At 38.5% G+C, this 27,016-nt stretch overlaps 2 protein-coding genes across 2 annotated transcripts; both read left to right on the top strand.

Annotated features, from left to right (window-relative positions):
• Positions 1 to 3,233: 3,233 nt before the first annotated feature.
• On the top strand, positions 3,234 to 7,763 carry LOC134755682 (uncharacterized). The gene is made up of 5 exons (XM_063692227.1): positions 3,234 to 3,387; positions 4,101 to 4,316; positions 5,933 to 6,069; positions 6,767 to 6,877; positions 7,626 to 7,763. The coding sequence occupies exons 1-5, from the start codon at positions 3,238 to 3,240 to the stop codon at positions 7,681 to 7,683; spliced, it is 672 nt and encodes a 223-aa protein (XP_063548297.1). The 5' UTR covers positions 3,234 to 3,237; the 3' UTR covers positions 7,684 to 7,763.
• A 3,442-nt stretch (positions 7,764 to 11,205) lies between these two features.
• Positions 11,206 to 26,285, top strand: LOC134755636 (uncharacterized). The gene is made up of 6 exons (XM_063692146.1): positions 11,206 to 11,393; positions 11,486 to 13,016; positions 15,086 to 15,152; positions 22,518 to 22,641; positions 23,337 to 23,474; positions 24,476 to 26,285. Exons 1-6 carry the CDS (start codon positions 11,385 to 11,387, stop codon positions 26,120 to 26,122), a joined length of 3,516 nt encoding a protein of 1,171 aa, XP_063548216.1. The 5' UTR covers positions 11,206 to 11,384; the 3' UTR covers positions 26,123 to 26,285.
• The last annotated feature ends 731 nt before the right edge of the window (positions 26,286 to 27,016 follow it).

Genomic DNA, 27,016 nt, shown 5'->3' with positions numbered 1-27,016 from the left:
TATATGTGTCTATGATTAGATTTGTATTGAGAATCTTGTAAGCATTCTGAAGATGGCTTCCTGAAATAAACTACCTAATATAACAAGTCTGCAGTTTCCATTATAAATAAAACAAATAACAGCGCTTTCTCTGCTACTCCTACTGAAAGATACATAAGACTATCCCGTTCGGTCATTTTCCCCCACTCCTCATGACCGATCCAGTTATACTAGATTCATGATTGCGACACTTTTTTATTCCGCAACGTCCCAAGGTCTGCTTACGACAGCCAGCTTTCGTGTATTTTAATCGCATTGCTGACAATTACGCTGGTGAAAGAAATAAACTGAGGAAATGGGGAATTTTATCATCTTTACCTATCTTCTTGAACTAATGGTTGGTGAACTGCGGCTCGTGAGCGTTTGACGTCTTTCGGGAATAACGAGAACATAATAAAACAAAAGACATCAACGGGCTTTAGACTCACATTTAGCATTTCGTTTCGGCGGGACTGATTTTTAGAGAGAGTCAGAATGGCATACTAACTATTTTATATACCTACTGGCATACTAACTATACATTTACACTTTTTTCATATTTTGACATTTTTATATTATCTTCTCAATGAGCTATTTCGATCTTGATAGGAGAAAGTGTTCTAAGCTAAGATTTTTATTTCGAGTCCGTTACCATTTTCATAGTTTGTATGACGGACACGGAATGGAAGGAACGAAAAATGTATGTGAAATTTTGAGGCAGTGACATGATATAATAAATTCTAAGACTGGAAAAAAAGGATCCTATAAAGGGTTGGGCTAGGTTAGAATCAGTTAGAATAGAAATAATATAACAAAAGTCATTACACAATAGTAAAAAATTGCATTAGGTATAATATGTAGGTAACTAATGATACTTAAGACATATATCATATGGCATTATGGCAAGTGTATGGTACATTAATTATAATTGTATTAAATATTACACATCCATTAGAAAGGACTATCTTAAACATTGCCCAAGTTGTTACGGAAAGCAATATCCATAAGTGGTATTTCTGGCTTAAAGGATTGCATGAAATGCTCTCAACAATAGACTATAACATGTGCAATTCACTCTATAACTTTATATTAACATATTCAGGGTAATTTTATTGTTCGACTCTACTTCAAGAGGTAAAGAGGAGGCAAGAGGGGAGGCCTCGCTCTGAATTTTCCATCTTATGTAGATATGACGCGTATAGTGCTCCGAGAAATTATTTAGATTAAGTACTTATAGTAAATAATCCCTGCCGCATCTTCCCGCTACCATAGAATAAATAATAGTACTAGGTACAGAAGATTCAATCTCTAACAAAACGCGTCTATTACGACAGATATGACCGCTAGGTGGCGCAAGCGCGAACAGGCGTCCGTTCCGTAGCGGTGCGCGGCAACTACTATGGCTAGACACCAAAATTGATGTGGGCCGCATGTACTTGTAGCGACGCGACGAAATCGCGGAGTGAGCCACGCCAATGAGCAGCATTTACGAAAGATGTTTATTATTAAATCTTTTATAATAAGTCCTCTATGATGCTTTCAAAAACCGCAAATTACGACCAGCATAAAGATAATAAACTGTTTTGTTAGAACCAATGTTACTATTGCGTTATAATAATTATAATTTATAGTTGCAAACAGTGTGATGATCAAATTCCGCAGTGGTGGTCGTAACTTGCGCACTTGCAGTCCATAACACATTACAGAGAGCTTATAATATGTGTGTAGATATAGCAGTGGATGTAACTGTAGGTATATAATTAGGCACTCGCGTGATATTATTATGAAACTCGCTTTTAGCTTGTTTCATAAACCTCTTGTATTGTAATGCCTTTCATTATGTAGCAGTCCAATAAACTACTATCATAGTATTTATTATAAATATTATAATTCCAACTGACTTAAATGGCATTTAAAATCGAACACCTGATTACAGCTAGTAGTTAGTGTTACCGCCGAATAGATAATATTTAATATTAAACAGTCTTGATATAGTCTGAAAGTTTTTAGTCACTGGTGCTATTCCAAATAGGTTACCGTCTACCGAAGACAGGCATGTCGAAGGCAACTTTTGATATAAATAAATGTAACAATTGAATGAGTTTTCGAATGATTGTTATGGCGTTTATGCGTGTTTAGTTGTATGCATGCATGTGGTTTGTTTCGGTCTAAACAAGTATCTCTAGAAAAGCAACACTGTTAGAATAGTCCTACATTACTGATCGGGTACCGTAAAATGGGGTGAGTAGGAGCAAAACTGACATTCAAACCTACATATGCAAACTGAATGGTGTATATAATAAGTGTTCCGGACGTTTGTATTTTAGTTTTATTTTATTTTGGGTAGTTCCATTTCATAATATATATAATAGTCCCTCGTAATTGGGGTGAGATGGGTTTTCATACAAAGATGATTTTGGAAGATTGTTGGATCGTTTTTTTTTTAAATTATGAGTATTACTATAGCTCCATTTTAAATTGGAATACACTGTACTATGATTGTAGCAGTAGCCTTAAAATCCCATCTCACCCCCCTTTCAAACCTTCTCTCCCCATTCATAACCCAACTCTCCCCGTGAACCCTACTCACCCCATTTTACGGTACCGTTTTATATAATAACTTTTAATGTAATCAAGAGGAAGTATTTTTCTACCATCCATCATATTCGTAAAGAATTCAAGTTACAATGGTTCCAGAAATCTCGGCGAGCTCAAGTTTGGCTACGTTTATTGTATATGAAGCAATAGTAAGATTGTCTAGATAAAGTAAATTGTTCTGTTGGTTATGTTCAGCTCACTTAATTTGTGGATCGTAAATATCATAATATTATATTTAGCAGCCAATAGAATATATTCAACACTTTCAAATTTAATATATTCTGTTGAAAGTGTTGAATATATTTTATTGACTGCTATAATCTATAATCCATACTAATATTATAAATGCGAAAGTCTGATGTCTGTCTGTAACTCTGTATGTCTGTGTGTTACCTCTTCACGCATAAACCGCTGAACCGATTTAGTTGAAATTTAGCATAGAGATAGTTCCGGGGAAGGACATAAGATAGTTTTTATCCCGAAAATCATCCCTTAAGAGGGTGAAAAGCGGGGTGGAATCATGGTGGAATTGAGATAATTAATGAATTGCCTGATAATTTGTGTGCATATTATGCTCAAATTGAATGATTGTTATTAGACCGTACTCTCTATTCCAGAATCATGGCAGAATCGATGGAGACCGGAACGTCGCTAGCATGGCGGTTGCTCGCTACGCTAGAAGGTGGCTCGCTAGTGCTAGTCGCGTCAGCACTGCTAGCGTATAGCGCCCGGCAGAGGGCGCGAGAGCGGCGCTCGGTTCACACAGTTCTAGTAAGTAATTCCTTAATATATAATATAATTTATTAACCGCAAGACCGCGACATATCTCATCATTATATCGAACACTTTCTAAAGGCAAATATAGAAGCTCAGTCAACAGGTACTAGAGGTTTATACACAAAAACTGACATTTATCTCACAAATTACAAATACTGTCTCTCTCCCTCCTAACTCTGACCAATGGCTTACGCAACGATTATTCGTTGGAAAGCCTAGTGTAGCTAACGTAGCTAGTATGACGATTGCTCGCTACGCTAGAAGGTGACTCGCTAGTGTTAGTCGCGTCAGCACTGCTAGCGTATAGTATAACAGAGCGAGGCAGAGGGTGCGAGAGCAACGCACGGTTCACACAGTTCTAGTAAGTATAATCCCACCAAAAACATTTTCATGTAAAATGTTGCACAGACAAAACCGTAAAGCTCGCACTGTCAAAAAGTTATCAGATCTCTTGTAGAGCCAAGCTTATAACTCTAAAAGCCCTAACCTTAGTCAAAATATGTGGCTTGGCCGTTTCCTTCCGAAAAAACTAATACGTTCGCAAAATCTGCCTTACCAAGTCACCACGTATGAAACAATCACGATTCTAATGGATCACTTATGATGTAAAATGCAAAAACTTTTATGCTAAAACGCAACCGGGAGTAAACTGAAATGATAATTATTTCAAGATTATTTCTTTAAAAATGCCTCTTAATTTATTTCAGGTATCAAACACAACAAGCGCGTTAGGAAAAGAAATAAAAACGCGGCTAGAATCGCGTGGATGCGTTGTGAGCGTGCCAAGTGACACGAGCGGAGCGGAAGCGGAGGCGGAGGCGAGAAAAGTCGACGCACTAGTGGTGATAGGACAAGACGCCAATGTTGAAAGTTTGGACGGCCTGGCGGATCTCGTATCGAGAGATATTTATTATAATTTAAAGGTACCTATGACTAGCGTCTTTCTTCTCATATTTATAATTTTTATTTTACACAACTAATAGTTAGTAGTACAACTTACTACTTGAGGGCTGAGAAAGAAGTCACCGGGCCGGGCGGGCGGAGCTTCCGGCGCTTCGTTTTCTATTGAAAGCACCACGTGATCACCGATCAGCCGTCGTAGAAAATGACATGTCGGACGCCTCGGCCCGGGCCCAGCCCGGTCTAGCGTGAGTCATCCTTTAAGCCTAGAAAGTGTTAAATAATCAATTCATGTAGCTAGACTATCTGTTAAAACGTAAAGGTAGCGAGATACTGTTTGTTGTGGTTTGTAAAAAAAAACCCGTCCTGAAATCATGTTAGAACGAAAGTGAGTGAAATATAATATATGAATATACATATATGTATTGGTCTTACTCTACTAGCAATTTTATTTTAAATATGACATTTGTTTTAAGGGTAGGAAAGCACAAAGGAGCGCATGGAGAGCATGTAAATTGATACTCAAAAATAATTTGTTTACCAAATGAACGGAATAATCCACGAATAATCTGATAACGAAATGTGGAAGTTGGTATGGGTATATCACGATATTGCGCATCAGCTATTCCTTTGTAATTTTCCTCAACCTATCTTATTATATGCAATTTTCTTGACCATTACTATGCCGCCCTAATAATTATTAGTCAGTGCATAATTATATGTCTTCAATCATCTCATTGTTAGAAAATGACTCGCTGTCTCTGGACTTAGTGCTAAGTGATATGTCGGAACTAGTAGGTATATATCTAATTATTAAAATCTGCTACTGCGACGTCCTAGTTTTACTTATAACATAAACTTACATCTGATGTTATTATGATATTATGATGTAGGCCCTCAGAATCCGTTTTTGAAGTTTGACCTACATCATAATATCATAATAACATCAGATGTAAGTTTATGTTATGGGTAAAACTAGGACGTCGCAGTAGCATATTAATTAATTATTGATTAATTAAGTACGATTAGGCAATGCACTTTCCACCAATATCGCAAATATTTTTGGTGAAATTACTTTCAATTCGAGATAACCCTAGCGCGAAACCTAACTGTGCATAAGTCTAGGTATACAAAAATTAAATACAACCCAACACAACATAAGCCAAGAAAATTTTAAAAATCTGCGGAATTAATTCGTGTACTTTTGAAAATTGGTATAGTTATATCTTGTGATGTCCATTGCAGATAAACATATTAAAACTCCTCGATGGTGGGGGGTGTCGGGGGGGGGGGGGAGGGGGATGAAGGTACCTTTTTCATATTTTAGCTCATATCTCGAATATCTATACGAATAGCATAATTACTTACTCTACACCCTCATGACACCCCCTAACCTCAAGGACAGTATGTTTATCTGGACACCATAAGGTATAGTATAACTATACCAATTTTCAAAACTACACGAATTATATCCGCTAATTGCCCATTTACGGCTTAATTTGACGAGCGACGTAACAATAAGCTTTAAAACGCATACTAGTTTTCTACTGGATTTCGCAACCGACTAACCGACCATTGATTTTAAAAAGAAAAATACGAACATGACTGTCTAAACAGAATAATTTGCCATTGATTGCAGGTATTACAATCGTTATCACGGCGTGTGCACCGCGGCGGCTGCGTGGCATGGGCGTGCGCAGGAGCAAGTGCTGTGAGCGGCGCCGGCGATGCCTTCGACACCGTGCTGAGAGCCAGCCTGCAACATGTCGCTGATAGGTACAGATATATTGGAGCGGTCGCGGTGGTCAAAAATAGGGAATGCAAAACCGGTTTTTATTTGTAAGAAAATTCGTTTAATACTTAATATTCGGTTATTAACCGATTTTTCCATACAATTAAAATTCGGTTTGCATTCCCTAGCCGATAGAGAAATGATGCCGATAGTTGGCTTCATTTGTAAGTGTCCTGGCCACTACCAGTACTAGGTATAGTCTGACAAAAAAGAGTAGAAATTAAAAAGTGGCAATACTGTAGTGTCGTCCCGTTTTCTAATATTCATTGATTTGAAAGGGACGACACTACAGTATTGCCACTTTTTAATATCTACTCTTATTTGTCAAACCATAGGCTCAGAACTATAGGTGTTAAACTAGACTAAAAAAAAATCCAGTCTCTTGTTTTCTGAATAAGTTGGAGCCTATGTTGGAATTCCGTAGTAAAAATTTAAAGCACAGATTCACAGCATCGTCAAGTGAGCTCAGAGTTAAAATGGTTGACGTTACTTTATTTATTTCTGTTACTTTTGTAATTTATGACAAAAAAACGATTTAAACTTAAATCAATAGAGTATTCGGCTTAGATGTTTACACTTTCTTAAAGCTTACCATTTTAGTCCCTTTTTAGAGAATCGGAAAATTTATTTAGTGCTCATAATATATAAAAATGAAATTAAGTCTACCGTCTACGTTTTTAGGCACGACTGCAGTCCGGTGTGGGTGGGGCGACACCCAACATCATTGGCAGCGGAGCGCGTGGCCGCTGCGCTCGTCCCTTGTACCACACACTCATCCGCTTTCTCTGTGAGGTAGCTTCAACTTGTTACTAGCAACAATCTTTCTCATTTTATCATTTATCCAGTGGCGGATTTGCCGAGGCCCAATAACCTGGGCCTAGGGCGGCGAGATATTATGGGCGGCAAATTGTGGCAAAATAATCGCTGATGATAACATGCAATAACTCAAAATGTAGTCAATAATTATGATGGGTGCTGAGTAAAGGGCGGCTGCAGAACCTGAGCGGCAAAGACTTCAAATCCGTCACTGCGTTTATCCCGGTTGTAAGCTTCTGTGAGTCTAAAAGTAGACCCAATCCACATGCTGGACTTTTTTCCTCCATTTCGAACCAACTTCAGCTTTCTCGATTTCGGGGTTCGTCCCATAGTCAAAGTTGCTTAGTATAATCCCAAAACCTCCCTGGCAACGGGAATGTACTTATTTTTTAGCCACTGAGGGGCCACAGCCACAGAGTGACCGGAGCAATGTGTAACTAATGTGAAGACCGCCTTAGGCTTAGAACGCACTGTGATTTTCTTGCGGTTTCAGAACCGCAAAAAAACGTACGGCATGCTTCATAAGCGCCAGCACTTGCAAGACTGAAACCACAAGAAATTAATCGCAGTCAACGCCATCTAGTGAAACTGCTACGAACAATAATCATTCATGCGAAAAATTTGGAAAAATCGAACGCAACATACGTACTACTACCGCCCTCTAGCGACGAGTAGATGTTTGAAAAATGAGAAAAACTAATAATCTTGGTCTGGTTTGTTACAGAAATGCAGCTCACAAAATCGGCGAGTACCTTGGCAGATGGCTCAAGAACTTAGCTTAAATTTGCATTTACCTCAATCTTAATCAAATTCAAGATACTAGCTTTTATTTTAGGGTTTGCCCAGCTGTCCTAGAAAGTCACCTAGTGACCTGAGTTTTGGCCGCTCCGATGTATCTGATGGCGACTGTACAGTAAGCTGCAGAGATAACTTACCCTTCCCCGCGGCATAGAAATTAGTTTACAGGAGGGTCAGTTATCTCTGCAACATACTGTACATGGACACCCAGTCAACCCAGTGCAAATATTATGTGAGTGCAAGTAGTGCAAGTGATCACGCTTCAGAGCTACCATAATTTAGACGCATTCAATGCTAGTGCGCGCTACGACCGTTACCGTTTACGTGGTTTATCCGCTTAGACCAGCCGCTTAGTAGCAAAAAACGCCTACTTATAGAGAGAATAACCGTGGCAGCAATGTAGGTGTATATATGTATATTCAAACGTCAAGTGGACGAAAACTAGCGCAATGTCAGAATTATAAAATTAATGTAAGTTTACTGGTAGGCTCTTTGGTAGGTTTCTGTGTTAAACTGTTAAATACTTAATCGTTTTAGTGAAGTAGGTATAGGTACTATGTACTATTTTTTTTATGTTTTCAATAAAATTACGAAACACATGGCTTTGTTTTATTTACCTTATCACTATTATATTATATCTACTTATACTAAGTTGTATTGACAAAATCAATCATTATCCATATTTTTAGATTAGTGTACCAAACTTGTTTCAATATGTTATGTAAGAACATGTCACAACGATATGAGCATTAAATTATAAATAGCGATGCGCGACTTTGAATGATACTAATTCGATTAGTCGATTATTATAATCATTCGAATCATTCAACTAATTTGAAAATCATTCGAATATTAGTATATACTAATCTAGTCGACGCCCGCGCGAGTCGAGTTGACGTTAGTTGAAAATTAGTAGTCATTCACTATATTAGTATATACTAACTCCCGGCCGAGTCGAATAACCAAAAGCCGAAGTCGACACGACGAATCGCGAGTCGCCCCGAAGGTCGGCCACTATGAGCGAAACTCTTCCTTCTTAGTAAATTATACGGCGACACAGTCACGCTTACGATAGTCATTCGTTCGTGCTTCGTTGGCGTTTTTCCGCATTCGGAGCTAAGGAACGAATGACCAGCATTAGCATAACTCTCTTGACCATATACTTATCTATGACAGGGGAGCTTAGCTTAAACTAGTAATTTATTTAATGAATGACCACTGTAAATAAGACTTAGTCGTCGTACAATTTACTATGATGAGATAGTTATGATTACACTGGTTAGTGCAATAGCTATAATATTTTAATTTAAAAAGCAATTATAATTTTTGAGTATTTAATTTAGAGGTCGTTCTTTGAGTCTGTTTGATGTTGCCAGACCAAGCTAACAATAAATAAATCGTATCTAAATGAGAACTTATGAGTTAAAGTTAATGCGGGGGGTTTGTTCGACTAGTTTTTATGGGTTAGTTTAGATTCAGTTTTTTTATTGTAAATTTATTGTGTTGTAGGTATTGTATTGTAAATTAATAAATAGTGTATCATTTAGAGTGGTATTGCAATGTAATTATGGTTTGGTACCTTTAAGGTTTAGTTTTAAGTTATTAATTTTATCTTCATTCCTTGTACGTGTATTTTATGTACTTTTGGTCAATAAAAATATTTTTTCGGCTGTTAATGAAAGAATCTACTCATATTAAGACACTTCCCGTTAACATAAAATTATGAAATTGGACAAGAAACAAAATGGTCTTACATTCATTACAAGTAGTTAAATGGAAGTATATCACATAAAAACCTCGTTTAAATTTAAATGCTATAAGTAAAATTAACCTATGTAACCCAACAACCCGCGTATGCGAGTCCGACCGACTCGCACTTGGCCGGTTTTTAGGGTTCCGTACCCAAAGGGTAAAAACGGGACCCTATTACTAAGACTCCGCTGTCCGTCTGTCTGTCTGTCACCAGGCTGTATCTCATGAACCGTCATAGCTACAGTTAAAATTTTCACAGATGTATTTCTGTTGCCGCTATAACAACAAATACTAAAAAGTACGGAACCCTCGGTGCGCGAGTCCGACTCTCACTTGACCGGTTTTTTTTGTAATACGATGAGATGAGCAGGTTGAACCTATCCGCAAAATCTATTTAATCTATTATCATAATTTTAGAAATATCTCGAATAATACGATAATTTATGTCATTCTGACAAATTGCAAGACCTTGGTTATGGGTAAATTCGAGGAAATTATTCCTTCAACCTTGGAGTCGCTAGCTTGCACAAATAGGTAGGTACACAATTTCAAAAATTATTAATATTATTCGGCCATAAACTTTGCTCAGTGCTTTCGGTTTTGCTGGTCGCAAGTGGATTTTGAAATGGTAAGTGTGTATTAAAAGCTATTTAAATTTTGTTTTACTTGCTACTCTCTGGTTAATTTTAGTAGGTATTTAATAAAAAAATATTCATGACTCAATTTTACACGTATATTACGTCTATTATTATGAACTGAAAACTACTTAAGTACAGTCGCCATCAGATATATCGGAGCGGCCTAGGTGCTCACTAATATCTGAACACGCCTCTATTGTCAAGGCGTTAGAGTGCGTGTTCAGATATTTTTGAGCACCTCGGCCGCTCCGATATATCTGATGGCGACTGTACTTAAGTAGTTTTCAGTTCATAATAAATGCAGATGATTGTGTCCATAGTTCTTACTTATTAATACATATATTAATTCTAGAAATCTAGAATATCTAGATTACTAAAATCAAATCATACATGTGTACGGACCATTTTTACCAAGAATAGCAGAGAACATAAAGCAAGTCCGACTTGCTTTATGTTCTCTGCTGTTGATGACACAATGATGTTTAAATCGCTCCGAACAATAACCAGCGTAACTGGAACTAACCATTCATACCTGAAAAGTATGTAGAGAGAGTCAGACTTACGCTGGTTAATGCTCGGTAACTAGTAGAGGAGATTAGTTACTACTAATTAGTAGTCATCATTCGATTATCAGAATTAGTTCATTACTAATTTCCAATTCGAATACAGAGATTAGTAATCGCTAATCATTCGAATGGGCAAATCATTCGAAGTCGCGCATCACTAATTATAAATAAAAGTGAAAAGCATATGCATTTCAGGTTATTTTAAGAAAATGTTATTTTTTCTTTTGGCGGTTACAGAGAATGTTGCCAAATTCAGTAACATCCGGGCTCCCAAAAATACTTAAATAAATATTAAGAAATATTTTTAAACGCTCTGAATTTTGAATTATACTATATCTACTCAACTGCCTTTAATATTATCGTAAAATATGTTGAATAAATAAAGATATAAAACTGCTTCTAGTTTGTTAACAATATTTTATTTGGAATATTTGGATTTTTTGAATAGTGTATTTTATTTAGCGTTTAGAGATGTTCGAGCTACACAATTTACCTACAGATCCGTAAACGAGAAAGATATTTTGCTTTTTGTATGGCAACACCAAATCTGTAATGTCATTTTAGTTGTCACGAAATGGAGTGCGATTAGGACGTGTCCGTAATAAATAATTAAACATCCTTTTTATTTACTTGTAATGCTCTTAGCACTTCAATAGTAACATCAAACACTGCTTTCGATTATGTTCATTTCGTGCAAAGTTTTGTTCGACCCAAATTTGCTGCGGAAATATGGAAGAGGTGAGTTCGTAGGTTACCATATTTTCATTGTGCTTTAACAACACGGTTCAGCGTTGGTGTTGCATGGTAATTTTGCAATCACGTTTTTGCAGGAACTTAACGAAAATGATTTGGAGGAGCGGCTGTATGCTATGATCCATCATGTAGACGGGACGCAAGCGGATGAGAACGCACAACAGAGCCATGACGCAAGTCCGCGTGTCGACGAAGCGCCGCGAAGCACCGTGAGGCGCTACTGGCGTACAAATCACAACAGCGCTTTCCAAAAAGTAAACACGCCTAAAGACGCTCCGACAAACAGAAACACGCCCAATAACAAAACAGCTGCAGTTGTAAACAAAAACACACCTGTGCCCGTCAACAAAAGTCATGCAGCCGCTGCCGTCTCCGACCCAAAGCCGAAAGAGGAGAAAGACGCACCCGACTCACCACCCGCCGGTCTGTTCATATTACAGAACACTGTACCTCAGAATTATACAAAAACAGTTGAAATATTAGAAATCGATGAAAGACCAAAGGTTTTTGAGCTAGAATCAAGCGATGAAGATGAAGTTGTTGAAGTTGCATTACCACCCAAACCCACCATCACTATTGAGAGCTCTGATGAAGATGAGCTTATTATACAAAATGATAAAAACATCAAAGAAAAAGACAAGAACAGTTCTAAAGAAAACAAGTCACCAAATAAAAATAAAAGAGATGTGTCAGCGAGTCCGGTTCCGTCAGTTCAGTCATCAATGTCTGATGATTTCATCCGTGGTGACTGCTTAGCTCTCAACATATCCTCTGCACAGCCGGACAGCCAAAGCTTTGATTTCAGCCTGCATGGATCGGATCTTATTGGGGTTTCAACTCCCGCCAAGAAAAAGAAGAAGAAGAAATCTAAAGAGAGGTTGACATCCACTCCCATCAACCCTGAACAGACGATTCAGGATCTGAATAATACAGATAACATTTTTGCCACACCAAAGAGTAAAGCGAAAAACAAGAAACCGAAGACAAAGTCTTATACTGTGTCTGAGAAAATCATTCCAAACCCAGATGTGTACGATTCTGACAGCAATCAGTCAGCTATTGACATAAATAAAAATCATGATGTTTATGCTGTTACGGATAAAAGCTTTCCAAGTGCTGATGTCTACGAATCAGACTCAAGTGTGTCTGAAATTATCAAGGTAGTGGGAAAACAGCCAGCACCACAAAAGAAAGCAAATGAAAATGATAGTTCCCACAGCAATATATCTGTAGAGCTATCAAACAACACTACAAATGCAACAGACAAGACCATTGTTGTAGATCTGACTAATGATTATACTACACTTGATAGTACTCAAATTGGAGAAAACATTGTTATTGGTAATATATCTGGCTATTCTAACGTACATGAATATGGGGACAGTTTTGAGAACACCACTCGTGAAGAGCTCGGAGAGTTTTGTTCAACGAAAGTACCACAGATATTGTATGAAGACCTGGACTTTGACAACCTGAAGGGGAAGGATAAAGTATGTAAGCGCCGACGGTACTCACTGACCACGCTGCGGGCCGAGATGGACAAGTTTTACAATGAAAGCTGGGGCGGAGAGAACTTCAACCATCAGGAGATTCAGAAAAACATGTCACGTAAGTTTTCTTTTTGATTTAATATATCTATGCAGTCTCTTTGTGAATATGGTGCAATTTATTTTTTATTCTACATTATTAATTAATCCATCAAATTTCATATAAACATTGAATCAATGCATTTACAGTCATAATACTCTGTTTTTATACACTCAGAATTACAGATTCTGTTATTTTACGTGTTGCCATGCAAATGCTTTTTATAACATTGCTAATATGGTAATTTTTAGTCATATTTAGGTGCATAGTGTTTAAAATACAAAAGAGACCGTTTTTTTGTTAGTTTAGCCACCCACCTTTTTTAGAAATTTAAATAACAACAGATAACAAAATAACATAAGATAGGGGTCATTCAAATATTACGTAACGCAATTTTCGAAGATTTTTAAGTCTTAAATTTAGTCTTAATCTTAATCTTAGTCTAACAACTTATCGTTAAGGGGATCCCATGCCCCAATGACCTTCGATTTGAATCCCTTAGTTTTCTAATGTTTTTTTAGCTTATCATATTAACAGTAACGGATTTTAGCAATATAGTATCCCATATTTACTTCAAAATTCATTGTTTTCGAAATATTTGGCATCAAAGTTGAACAATTTTAGGCCAAAAAACTGGTTTTCTGGCCATAACTTTTGTGTTAATTAGTTTAATATTAAAACCTTAGACAAATTTTTAGAGACGTCTAAGACGAACCCAAATATGTAGATTTCGTATAAGTAAGATCTTTCACAGCAATCGAGATACGAAAAAAGTGTTTTTTTAGACGATGTTTAAAACAATCATAAATAAATAAGTATTCATTTTTTTCACAATCCGGTAGACAAAAATGGAGATAAAAGATTGAAGAACCGATAGCCGCTTGTCTTATAATATAATTCTATATGTAGTGCAAAAGTAGGAGATATGATTCAAAACTTGTCAAAAATCGATGAAAACCTCAGGTAGCCCCTTAACAGCCGGGACCACACAGAGCGAGCATTCGCGCGAGGAAATTTCCTCGCGTACAAAACGGCCAGTGTAGACGTGCCTTGACCGAGGTGCGCGTGCTGTATCGACATTTTTAGACGTGCCTCGCGCGCGCCGCCTCGGCCGAGGCACGTATACACTGGCCGTTTTGTGCGCGTGGAATTTGCCTCGCGCGTATATGCTCGCTCTGTGATGCGTTCCCGGCTAACAAGTGATGCCTAATGTGCCCATTAACTAATGGCAAATACTGTTAGCTTCTCATTACCTAATTGTAGTGATAAGGATAAGCAATAATGGTTGTAGGATTATTATGTAACATGGAAATATTTAAAAACTGTAATAGATGTCATATATTAAAGAAAAAGTGACGAAGCCCTCCAGTGGTGAAGGCCGGATTCGAACCGGCGTCTTTAGATATCGCGGCTAACGCCATGAACCCCTAGGCCACCCCGCCACGGCGGTGCCCGTCCGAATTTCTCGACTATATGCCATCTTAGTAAGACTAGGCGTCTTTGACCAGCTCTAAGGGCAAGCAGTGCGCGCTTGCACCAAAATCAAAATCTTTAATAAAATAATTTTATTTGTTCCCAAACTTGTTCATGGAAATATTTGTTTGTCCAACAATGGATCGTACATCCCTTACTAATTTAAAATGATCCTAGTTTGTACCAATACGAGTATTAACAAGTCTGAGTGCAAAAAGTACTAATAATTTTTTTACATAAAAACTATGAACGAATGAATGAATGAACTGACCTTCAAACCTTCAAGAAAAGAGCGTATTCCCATCTTAAAGGCCGGCAACGCACTTACAACCCCTCTGGTGTTGCGGGTGTCCATGGGCGACGGTAATCGCTTACCATCAGGTGATCCGTCTGCTCGTTTGCCTCCTATTTCATAAAAAAAAATATATCATGTATTTCAAAAGTATTCCGTCATCACCCATAACAATCCGAAAATATTTCGAAACAAATTATAACGTTTCCTAAAAGAGCATTACACTAAATTTACAGCTTTCTGAATCATTGTTCATATTTTATATAGCCTTAATTGTTTACTAAATACTTATCAAACTTAAAAATAAGAGTCCTTTCTATTTCAGGAGATAAGAGCTTGTGGGTGATCGACCCAAAGGACAGAATGCCAAATCCGCCAAAAAGGAGGGTCACGTACGTATTCATTCACGTATATTATAATCCGAAAAAAAAAGGTATATATTAATTTTTTTGATGGGAGATCTATCAATCTTTCGCGTCTACTTTTCTAATGGCCAAGCTGGCTTGCCAGAGTATACGAATAAGTTTGGTGATACTATTTTTTATTTTACTTCCTTAGATGTTCTCTCCTAATCTCTTGTGTTATGCTTGCAAGCAAAACGAAATATATTTCCATTCGGTATTATATTCGTCTTTCTTTTGTGTTTATTACAATAATTATTACAAAAACTTCACGCTCTGCTAAACAACTTTATTGCGCAAATATGACCGAGTCATTTTCGTTTGCTAAATTAAAAAACCGACCAAGTGCAAGTCGGACTCGCGCACAAAGGGTTCCGTACCATTACGCAAAAAACGGCAAAAAAAATCATTTTTGTTGTATGGGAGCTGGGAGCCGCACTTAAGGTGGTTCGACTAGGTTACCCAAAGCTTAAACCCCGCTAGATGGCGTCACTTTCGCAAATTTTTAGGTTTTATTTTTTTGTGGAATAGTGTTGGTATCTGTATACTTAAAAGTATGTTTAGCGCACTCTTTACATAAATATTGAACTATTATAATAAACATTGAATACTTCATTAGTGCAAAAAACACTTTTAAAGTCGACAGAGTGTTTCTGTCATGCTATTTCCTACTATTACTCACACATGCAAAAAGTGTTTCCGTGATGCTTGTAGTAGACAATTTAATGCAGTGTAACTATGCTGCAATGGCGTTGCGGTATGTTCGTGGAAATACGTGCAAGAGGATTCGGGTTCGAGACTGGTACGTCAGGGGTACTTTTTTTTGTCCTTTTTGTGTTATCTTATACCTTTTATTCTTCGAATTCTTGTCCGATTCCGATATAACCGAAATATATTTCAGTGATATCGGAAACGGCTCTAACGATTTCGATGAAATTTGCTGTAAGGGGTTCGATCTAGCTAGGTCTTATCTCTGGGAAAACGAGCATTTTTGAGTTTTTACTTATGTTTTCTTTTTCTCCCAGATATTCAGTATTATTAATAAATTAGTTTAAAACGTTTTATAAAAATATGTGACGTTTTGAACTAAAAGGTACCACATTGTCGGTTGTCGATTAGGTTGATTTTATTTTGAAGCTTTATGGAAATATGACAACAATAAGTAGGTACCCGTTTGGTTGAAACCGCCACATATATTGAAAACCTGACTTTCACAAATCTCACCTTTTTGGGTTCTTCCAACTCAGAAAGGATGGAGAATACTGACGATTCTTAGTAGCACTAGCCCAAGGAAGTCCAGGTTTGTAAGTGTCAGGTATCAGTTTTTTTTAAAGCGCTAAATATAGTTCTACAAGTAAAGCAATCCCTTACTGCCCAGCCTCTATAGTATTTTTCAAACTAGAAGGGTACGATGATAGATTTCATCTCCATACAATTTATAACCTATTAATGCCAAATGTTGCAAAATTATATTGAATTGAGATCTATCATCGTACCCTTGCAGTTTGAAATAGTTATTTACGATACAAGTGCGGAAAAGAGAAAAATCGAAACGAGTGGCGACAGATTAAAACACGACCGCAGAGAGTGTTTTAAATCGACACGAGTTGCGAATTACCTATTCGCACGTGTATCGTACGTTTTACAGTACATATGGCCCTTTAAACTTTCGACATATGCATGAAAAGTGCTCTTTACGCACTAGGGCGAGAAAGTTACACCATATGTACTGTAAAATACTTTTTAGTACATATGGTGCTACATATACGTTACCGCCCTAGTGCGGTAATTAGTACAATACGTGCATATGTCGAAAATGTAAAGGGCCATAATTATGTACTGTAAAACGTTGTACAATACACGTGCGAAAAGGTAATTCGCAACTCGTGTCGATTAAAACACTTCCTTCGGTCGTGTTTCAATTTATCGCCACTCGTTGCCAATTTCCTACTTTTCGCACTTGTATCGTAATGTACTAATAATAAAGTAGTAATTGTAAAATAAAATTAAAACTTTTTTTATATATTTTTTTTTGGATTCAAGTAGGTACAGTGAGTAACAACATTGCATGGCCTTCTAATTATAACTATTATAGAAAACGGGATATTTATCATGTTTATTTATATTATTTATTTCTCGATATTTTGGCCGGTCTTGCAAGACCAGTCGTTGTGGAGATCCCTGGGGAGGCCTATGTCCAGCAGTGGATGTCTTGTTGGTGTAGATGGATTCACACAACAAATCAAATAACATTTTTTCATATTTGTTATCCGTAGTTGTCCCTGTACCTGAAAGAAAAATAATATCATGATAGCACAAAATCTCTAATGTTATAGGAAGAAAGATGATGCAACAATATGGATTCTAATAAAGTTATCATTTACTTACCTAGTAATAATTGTGTTTTTCATTCATAGACAAAATTCCATAATTTTCATCCCCAGGAAATGTTTTATTTTCCTTTATTGCAGTGAGGATGTCCTGATTTTTTCTGGCTAATGAAGGAAAACATTTTATTTCCAAGAATGCCTCTTCATTTTGCACAATACCTAAAAAAACCTAGAGTTAGTGACACATTGACTATTCGGCAACCAAAACAGTAATAATTACATTATATAGGTATTGTTCACTGCTTATATTACGGAAGAAGTGAGAATTATTTTCTAAAAAGATCGGCACGAGAAAATTACAATGTACAATGAAGGAATGAAACTGTACCTACCTTACGAAACTTCACCATCATGAATTCCGCTTCAATTGAGTCTGAATTTTTCTGGATTTTCGCGGACCAGAACACCGATGATTTTTGTAACTTGATTTAGACGTTGCTATCATTTTCAGTTTATACAAACAAATTGATGTCACAATAAACATGACCCTATGTGTCAGTGTCAACACTGTCAAATAAAAATGCACTAAACATGACGGCACTGCAAATCCTGCCAGGTCGGCCAGGCAACGTCGCCAACGTCATAGAGTGGCAACGCCGCACGCAACGTATTTGTACACGACATTTGTGACACACACATACGTAAAATTGATGAAAAAATTACGTTGATTTATGTATGATTTCTGTATGAAACAAAGTTTTTCTATTAATTTAGCGCAAACGAATATTCGAAAGTAGATAAATGAGCAAATATTTGTGTAGTAATAGTGTGTAGTGCCTTAATTAAAGCAGATTGAATTTTGTATGAAAATCGAACCACCTTAAATATATATTTTGTTCTGTTTTTATTATTTGTTGTTATAGCGGCAACATAAATACATCATCCCACCAAAAACATTTCATGTAAAGTGTTGCCAAGACTAGGCGCATAAAGCTTTTACACTCAAAAGCTATCAGATCCCGTAGTAGGTACCAAGACTTTTACTCTGTAAGTCCTAACTTTATTAGCTCTAACTGTATAAAGCCAACATATTGGTCAAACGTACAGTACGGCTTGGCCGTTTCGTTGCAGTCACATAAACACTCACTCGGTTGACTTGTTGTACAAAGTAGTTACACAAGTCTTTCAAATTCTGAGTGTCATTAGGGATTGTCCAATTTGTTCATTTGACAGCAACGAAACGGCCAAGCCGTACTGTACGTTTGACCAAGATGTTGGCTTTATACAGTTAGAGCTAATAAAGTTAGGACTTACAGAGTAAAAGTCTTGGTACCTACTACGGGATCTGATAGCTTTTGAGTGTAAAAGCTTTATGCGCCTAGTCTTGGCAACACTTTACATGAAATGTTTTTGGTGGGATTTCATTAATTTTTGTAAGAGTTGATATACCAGCTAGAAATGACTTATTCGTTTATAGAATCTACGATAATACAGGATCATATATAAGCAGGCATAATTCTAAAATATTTTAACATTAGATTTTATCAAAATTTTATAAAAGTTACGTATTGCTAGCGCCATCTATGTAGAGCCTATATAAATTATAAGTCAGGAATTTTATGTATTATAAATTGTAAGTTTCTAGAAATTTTAAAGCATTATTATCATAATCGGAATTGTTTTTAATGACCTAAGCGTTAGTTAAGGTCTCCGATTCAGCTCACTCAACCGATTTTTGTGAATTTTGTGTGGGTACGTACGTGCTATCGCAGTGCTGTTGGAAAAACGCGGCTTTGTAGTGTGACGATTCGAGTTTGATCCCCAGATATGTATTTTTTAAATTAAAATTTGAATTTAGCGAGTGCGAAGTGCGAGCTAAGCGTAGGTATTCGTTACAGTTGGGCAAAAATATTTTCTAGTCTCCGGCTGATCTTCTGTGTAAGTCGTACGTATTACTCAACTTATTTTTGGGAAATTTTGTGAGCAGAATTTATTTAAAAAATATTAAAATAGCTCACTTATCACACGCGAGTCAAGAGGTAAAGAAACCGGTATATAAATGAGCTCTCCGAATATGCATACATTGTTACGGATCTTACGGTCGCGTTACTCTGGTGTTTCGAGATCTCTACACGCATGCGAGTTTCTAAATCGTTGGGAACTGTTTGATGGTACTGTGACATCCGAAAACAAAAAGTCGTATGTGCCTGCAAACTTCCTATTATGATATGACTACATATATTCACCTTTCGCTGAATACTGCACAAATAAATTGTGCAACACAATACGGAAAATTTAATTTAATTAACAATATTTTGTTACGTGAGAATACGAGTCACATGAACGTCATCAGTCGAGTATGTAATGTAGTTTATAAAACAACTTATCATAGTCTGCTCACAAAATACACATAATGTTCCAAAATGGCTGTCACATATGGATAGACAGACGGAAGACCGGACGGACAGACGGACTAAACAAAACTATAAGGATTCCGTTTTTGCCATTTTGGCTACTGAAGGCCGTATGCCCGGAGCGTATGACAGGTACACGCTACCCGCAACGTCTCCAAGTATCTTCATGGCGAACGGTTTGGCCGAAGGTCGAGCTCCGCGAAGATATTAAAGTCAGAAGTGACCAAGAGAGACGCGCTTCTGTAGTGTTCAAACACAAAACTTTAGTACCTACAAGTGTATGCATGCATGGTTCTTGCGACTTCCACAAACACCTACTTGCGAAGTGCTCGCCATCGGCCTTCGCATTCAGACAATTTAACTGCTAATCAAGTTCGGTAAAATAATTTTTGTATCAATACAGTTTTGTTTTTTTTTTCTAATAAGCTACACTTATTTAGGCTTTGTTCGCGAGGTTGTACAGCTCATAACAGAACCTCCCTTGTGCTTAAAATTCATCATCTTCCTCGCGTTATCCCGGCATTTTTAGCCACGCCACGGCTCATGGGAGCCTGGGGTCCGCTTGGCAACTAATATCAAGGTACAATTTTTTACGAAAGCGACTGCCATTATTAGGATTAGTCCCGTTTCCTCGCGATGTTTTCCTTTCCGGAAAAGCGACTGTTAAAACCTATCTTAACAAGGTACAATAAGTAGGTATTAGTCCATACAAATATCAAAGCAAATACCTAATACTTACCTAATCTAGATAGATTAAGTCTCTCATTTCTATGATATAATAATAAAAACTAATTAAGGCGACATCTACCGAAATTCTTGTGTACTTGCAGAAGTACTCTATGAGCTTAGTTTAGCTATGTCATTATATATAATAGTTCATAACCAATCCGTAGTGTCATAGTGTGGCACTGCACTTAGCTATATAAGCTTCTACATGTATGTAAATACGATCACTTTTTTCAACCAGCCTTCTGTTAACATTAAGCCGGGCCGGGGTTAGAACCCGCGACCTCCGGATTGAAAGTCGCACGCTTTTACCGCTAGGCCACCAGCGCTTGTGTTTGAAGTAAGGTTTTGAAAAGTTTACGACAAGAAACAGTGCCAATATAGGGGCGCTATTTGGCTGGGTTACGTGAACCTGGTTCAAATCGAAACTTCGAAAACTTTTTGGTTTTTTTTACTGTTGTTTTTCGGATCGGAATTAGCATTCCGATCACTGCTACCACACAAAATTTCACGATTCTAGGACTTCAGGAACCAATGTTTTCAGGATTAGAGGTATTTTTAGGTACCCCCATTTTAAGGGGTTGCAGGGCGAAAGTTACAGATTTCTGGTCACCATATGTGTCTGCATACAGACCCATCCCTACATGCCAAATTTCAGCCTTCTAAGACTTCAGGAAGTAGTCTGTATTTTCTATGACGCGAATTTCATGTGTTTCGGACAGTGAAAATTAAGGTACTATAAAATTTTAAGTATAATAGGTAGCTTAATAAAACTTGGTGTTTTTGATAAGTCTACTGAGTACATGGTATACAAAAAATTACAGCTCTCTAGCATTGTCCAAGACGAAGCTACGAGAGTTCGAAAATACAGCGAAACGTGCCGAGAAAAGATATGCACTGCCTTTTGCCCTCTGTCTCGTCTTGGCGGGGGCACGGCCGTGCCCCCAGATCTGTGAAAATTTCAACTGTCTAGCTATCACGGTTCATGAGATACAGCCTGGTGACAGACGGACAGACATACAGCGGAGTCTTAGTAATAGGGTCCCGTTTTTACCCTTTGGGTACGGATCCCTAAAAAGTTTTTTTTTTACTACGTCGGTGGCAAACAAACATACGGACCGCCTGATGTTAAGCAGTCTCCGTAGCCTATGTACGCCTGCAACTCCAGAGGAGTTACATGCGCGTTGCCGACCCTAACACTCCTCTCCCTCGTTGAGCTCTGGCAACCTTACTCACCGGCAGGAACACAACACTATGAGTAGGGTCTAGTGTTATTTGGCTGCGGTTTTCTGTAAGGTGGAGGTACTTCCCCAGTTAGGCTCTGCTCTAGATCTGGAATGACATTTTTATAACGTTAATATCTAGGGAGGAAAATGGGGACTATGTTTGTATGGAGGAGCGGTTAGAAGCTTGGCTCTACAAGAGATCTGATAACTTTTTGACAGTGCGAGCCTTATGGTTTCGTCTTGGCAACATTTTACATGAAAATGTTTTTGGTGGGTCATCTTTACGTGGGCGTTTTCTAAAATAAATATTGAAATCCTGATTCTTTCAAATCTGGACATTTTTGGGCTCATTCTACTGAAAATCGATAGCATTCTCCATCCTGCCATAAAAAAAAGATGTCCCAAAATGTCCATTCCATTACGTCACGTTTTAGTGAGAATTTTTTTCTTATTTGTATGTACTTGACGTAGTGGAATGTACAATTTTCATACAAATTTTTGTGACTTTTTTTATCATCAGGATTGAATATGATTCTAAGTTAAAACAACCCAAAAACAGGATCTGTGAGAATCAGGTTTTCAATATTTATTTTAGAAAACGCCTACTTACGTCCACTGCATGTTTTTTTTTTTTATCAAACTGTTGTTTTACTTTTCCAGCTGCAACTACTGCAAACGCGTAGGCCACCGAGACGACACGTGCCGCCTGAAGCCGCCCGTGTGCCACATGTGCGGGCACACCGGCCATTACGAACCACGCTGCCCTCGCAAGATCTGCGTCAACGTGAGTATTATACTGCGAACTACAGTCGAAGGCAAAAATATCGATCCAGACAAATGGTTCAGAAATATGTGAACACAACTTTATTGTCTAAGGTGTAAGAGCGTACACATATTTTTGAAACTTGGGAATGTATATATATTTATGCCCTTGACTGTAACATACTACTGCAACCGCGTAGGCCTCCGAGACGACACGTGCCGCCTGAAGCCACCCGTGTGCCACATGTGTAGCCTTAAAAAATTTAAAGGCTTGCAGTGGATAGATGCTTTCGGGCCGCGACTGCTCCAAGCATGGGAAAAACTACGAACACGTTTGACGCGCTCGGTCACCCCCCGGGTCTCAACATACTCAACGCAAGCTACAAGCGCTATTAGACAGAGTTTTGAATGGACCGCCACGTCTCAACATGATAGTTACATGCGCCGTGTTCAAAAGTCATTAGAACCATTTTTTTAATATCCCACGTCTAAAAAAGCTGTAGCAGACGGGCCAAAAGGACCGCTAACTTGGTTCGGTTAACATACCTCTTTCCCACTCTCACTTACAGCCGCTTCCTTAACGGACGTACGACAAACCACCTTCCACTCGATCGGACAGGCTTCGGACCAGACCAAGCTCGCAGTCCGGTACGCCCGTCTGTTACAAGCTTTGACATGCAATCGCCACAAATTGGAACCCTTTGTTTTGTATTCCAGTGCGGCTCCCCCAACTTCATGTACTCGACGTCGTGCCGCAACTGCGCGCCGTGGCGCGGCCTCACGTGCGCCGAGTGCGGCCAGCGCGGACACCCCGCCGACCACTGCCCGGACACGTGGCGCCGGTACCACGCCACGGTACGACCCTGTCCAATGACCTTGTTCACGATTACGCTCCGCACACGATACAAGTGCCGTTCAAACGACAAAAAGTTAATCGACAAAATCTGTCGAAATTTAAAGTGTACGCCTACCTAATTTTCTAGTATTACGGCTTAGGGGTGGAAGGAAAAAAAACTGAGTTTTTCTGTAGAAGAGAATGCGTAGTACAAAACACAAAAACAACAAAAATACTAATAAATAAATGATAAATCGAGGCCTGACTACTAAGATTTGAGTGTGTACTTTTAAGCACGCCGCAGACTACTACTATTTGACTGAGTCCACACACGAAACTGTAATATATATTTTGGTAGGCATCTTAAGATACCTTTTTAAGATGTTATAGCTCGGTATATTACGATATTATTTTGGTATATTTCGTCTCTCACAATGTAGATGCTAGACAGAGAGCGATATATATTTTGGTATTGTAGGCGTGTGTGGTGCTTAGCGATACACCAAAATATCTTACGGTATCTGCCGATATATTATCGCTCCGTCTGTGATGGGTTTTACTAGTGATGTGAAAAAACCGGTATTCTCTGATAACCGCATTTAACTTTCTGAAATAAAACAAGTTAACTCCTATTTATAAACCGTTAGGTCGCGGAAGTTCATTTAATTAGAGTTAAACCAAGAAAAGTCTGCAGAGATTTTGACAGCACACGCAGTGCAGGTGTTATTTTAAACGTCAAATTTCTATAAAATTATGACTTATAAATAACACTGGGACTGCGTGTGCTGTCATAATTGCTGCAGATTTTCTTGATCTAACTGTTAACTTTTCTATATGTTTGTTTGTGTCGACAAAACTTTTTAATCCAAGTTTTAATGTTTCTTTTGATTTCTTAATATTTAGGTTTTAAAGTCGCCTTCGCCGATAATATTATAAAAATTGCAGTTATTACATTCTGCCCTCTTCTATAATAAATATCAATATCTACCAGCCCCTTTCAATAAAAAATTTCTTGTTACAGATCGACGAAAACATGCCGTTGGAGCAATGTGGAGAAAAGCCGCTCTACCAGCTACAATGCAGCGGCTGCACCCGCCGCGGCCATCTCGCTCACAACTGCCGCACCTTCCTCCCCCTCTGCTCTCTCCCCATCCCCTCCCCCCGCGTCGCGCGCTACTTCCGCCTCTACCCCCCCACTGACACACCCAAGACCCACAAGCGCCTCTCCAAGTCACCCACCATGCATGAGACGCATGCCAATAAGAGGAGAAATTTTTCAGACAGCGATCTCAATCTCTCAAGGACGGTTTTTGAAAATGAACAAAATCGTTTGAAGAAAAAATCTGAAAGCGAGGTGAGGATGAGGAAAAATTCCGAAAGTGAAAATCAGATGAGGAAAAACTCTCCAAGTGCGCCCGCTAGCGAACCGAAGGAAGCCAAGAATGCTGAGGCGGAGAGGGCGCCTGATTTTATCCCTATTGGGACGAATACGGATAGCAACGGACAGGTGATTCAGGACAATGAGGTATCCGATACGAGCGAGGTCAAAACATCGGCTCGCATCTATATTACTTTTGGTCTAATGAGGAGATTATCCACGCTGGATGGCCAAGATTGGCTCAACCGGTGTATGGACAGATTCAACGTGGATGTTCAATACAGCAGTGCTAATTCTTTCTTAACTGTAGTCGGCACGGTAGGTGATCAAGAAGCTTTTCATTCAGAGTTCAGGGCGTGGAGCGGCAGGTCTGCACCCATGGAACCCGAGGCTGAAAAAGAGGTTCAACAAGCAAAAATCAGTCTTATACCCCCGAAGAAAAACGACGTTTTGCGCAAACTTAAGAACGCTTTCCAGATGCTCAAAAATAACATTGGTGACCCGAAAGCGATTTTCAAAGAGTTGACCTATTTACAAAACCGTCATCAGACTATAAAAAACCAGAAGGCCATAAGTCCTTTGCAGTTGACTAAAAACAGAGATAGACTAAATGACATGCATAAGAAACTCAATATGGTGCTCCTCGGGCAAGCTGGCCTAGCTGGAGGAGCCGAGCGTTTGAATGCGCTCTACTCTTTGCAAGAAAAACTCATCAACATCAGAAATCAAAGGGTACCCCGTCCCTTGCGCTCGGAAATAAGTCAACATTATCAAATCATATTCACATCAGTGGCGCGCAACGACTACGCGGATTTGGTCAAAAAGTTTTACACCACACGCCCTCTTAATCTCAAAAATAATTCACCGGGCAAAAATAAAAAGAAAAAGAAGAAGAAGGTTGACCAACAACAGAAACCTGTTCTGACAAATAAAGAGATAGTGGATAATCAACCGACGGAAGTCGATCCGATGCCTATCCTGGCAGCACCGCGATCCCAACAGCCAAATAAGGCTATCACCGAACGTACGAAAAACCTGACGAAAAACCTGTCATGCGTCTACTCGCGGCTGGTAAAAAACCAGCCCCGAAACGAAGCCAGCAACGCGATGCGACTCGACATCGCCTACAAAATACTTGGCGTACAAAAGTGCTTGAGCGAATTTGAAGGCCAGACAAAAAAACTGCAAACGGAAAATATAAAGAATGCTCTTAAGATACAGCGGCAAGCAAAAGCTTTCCTCGGCGGGGGAAAACAGAAAAAGAAAAGAAATAACACTTTTCATGAATAAAGTGTAAGGAATTTGTTACACATAGGTCCGGCGTGGGACGAAAGCGGAAGGTTTGAGAAGGAGGGTGCGTCGTCAGATCCGCTTTTGTTATGCGCCGGCCATGTGTCACGCCACTTTTATCGTGTATGTGAATTAATAAACAAACTTAGTGTAAAGCATAAAATGTCTTAATTATTCGTACCTAAAACATGGCCATTACCTGACATGGCACAACTTTTTGTTTTCTTTATACCAGCCTAACTTATTTTTGATAAAATGATTAGTGGATATATGCAGACGTAAATTATATTGCTAAGTTAACTGGAAAAGGCGTCGTCGTTTGACACGCCAAATCACATTTTGATGCAAATATACATGCTTGCTTTACAAAAGCTTGCTGCCTGCTTTGCTGGGTGCATCTCTTTCTAACAAACATGGCTGCGGCTTCCAAAAACGCTCAGAACTATGGTAGGCGCTTACTGCAAGTCCGTGAAAATGGATTAACTAGCTTAACCTTTTCGACGCCGTGTCAAACACAAAAGCTGTCACTCGGACGCCACGTCACCGAAGTGTCAAAACTGAAATTGAACTTTATGCACATGCACGGAGGTCTATGTTGCTCTGTAGTCTTTGACCGATTAATCCGTCTTTGGCGTTGGACCTGCGGTGCCGATATATTCACTGGCGTTCAAAAGGTTAATCGATTGACCTACTTATAAGCTCCTATGTCCTATTGATGGTCAAAATCGTTAGTTAGACCAAGCTGAGTTGGCAGCCATTTTGATAGCCCAGACTGCAAGGGTTATTTTAAACGTCGTCATACTTCTATGAAATTATGACGTTTATATATATAACTTGCACAGTTTGGGCCATCAACATCGCAGCCAAGTATGCCATCTTTTAAAACCCTCTATA

Source organism: Cydia strobilella, chromosome 3 (genome assembly GCF_947568885.1).
Source record: "Cydia strobilella chromosome 3, ilCydStro3.1, whole genome shotgun sequence".
Classification (NCBI taxonomy): Eukaryota; Metazoa; Arthropoda; class Insecta; order Lepidoptera; family Tortricidae; genus Cydia; species Cydia strobilella.
This window is presented reverse-complemented; position numbering and strand designations above follow the sequence as displayed.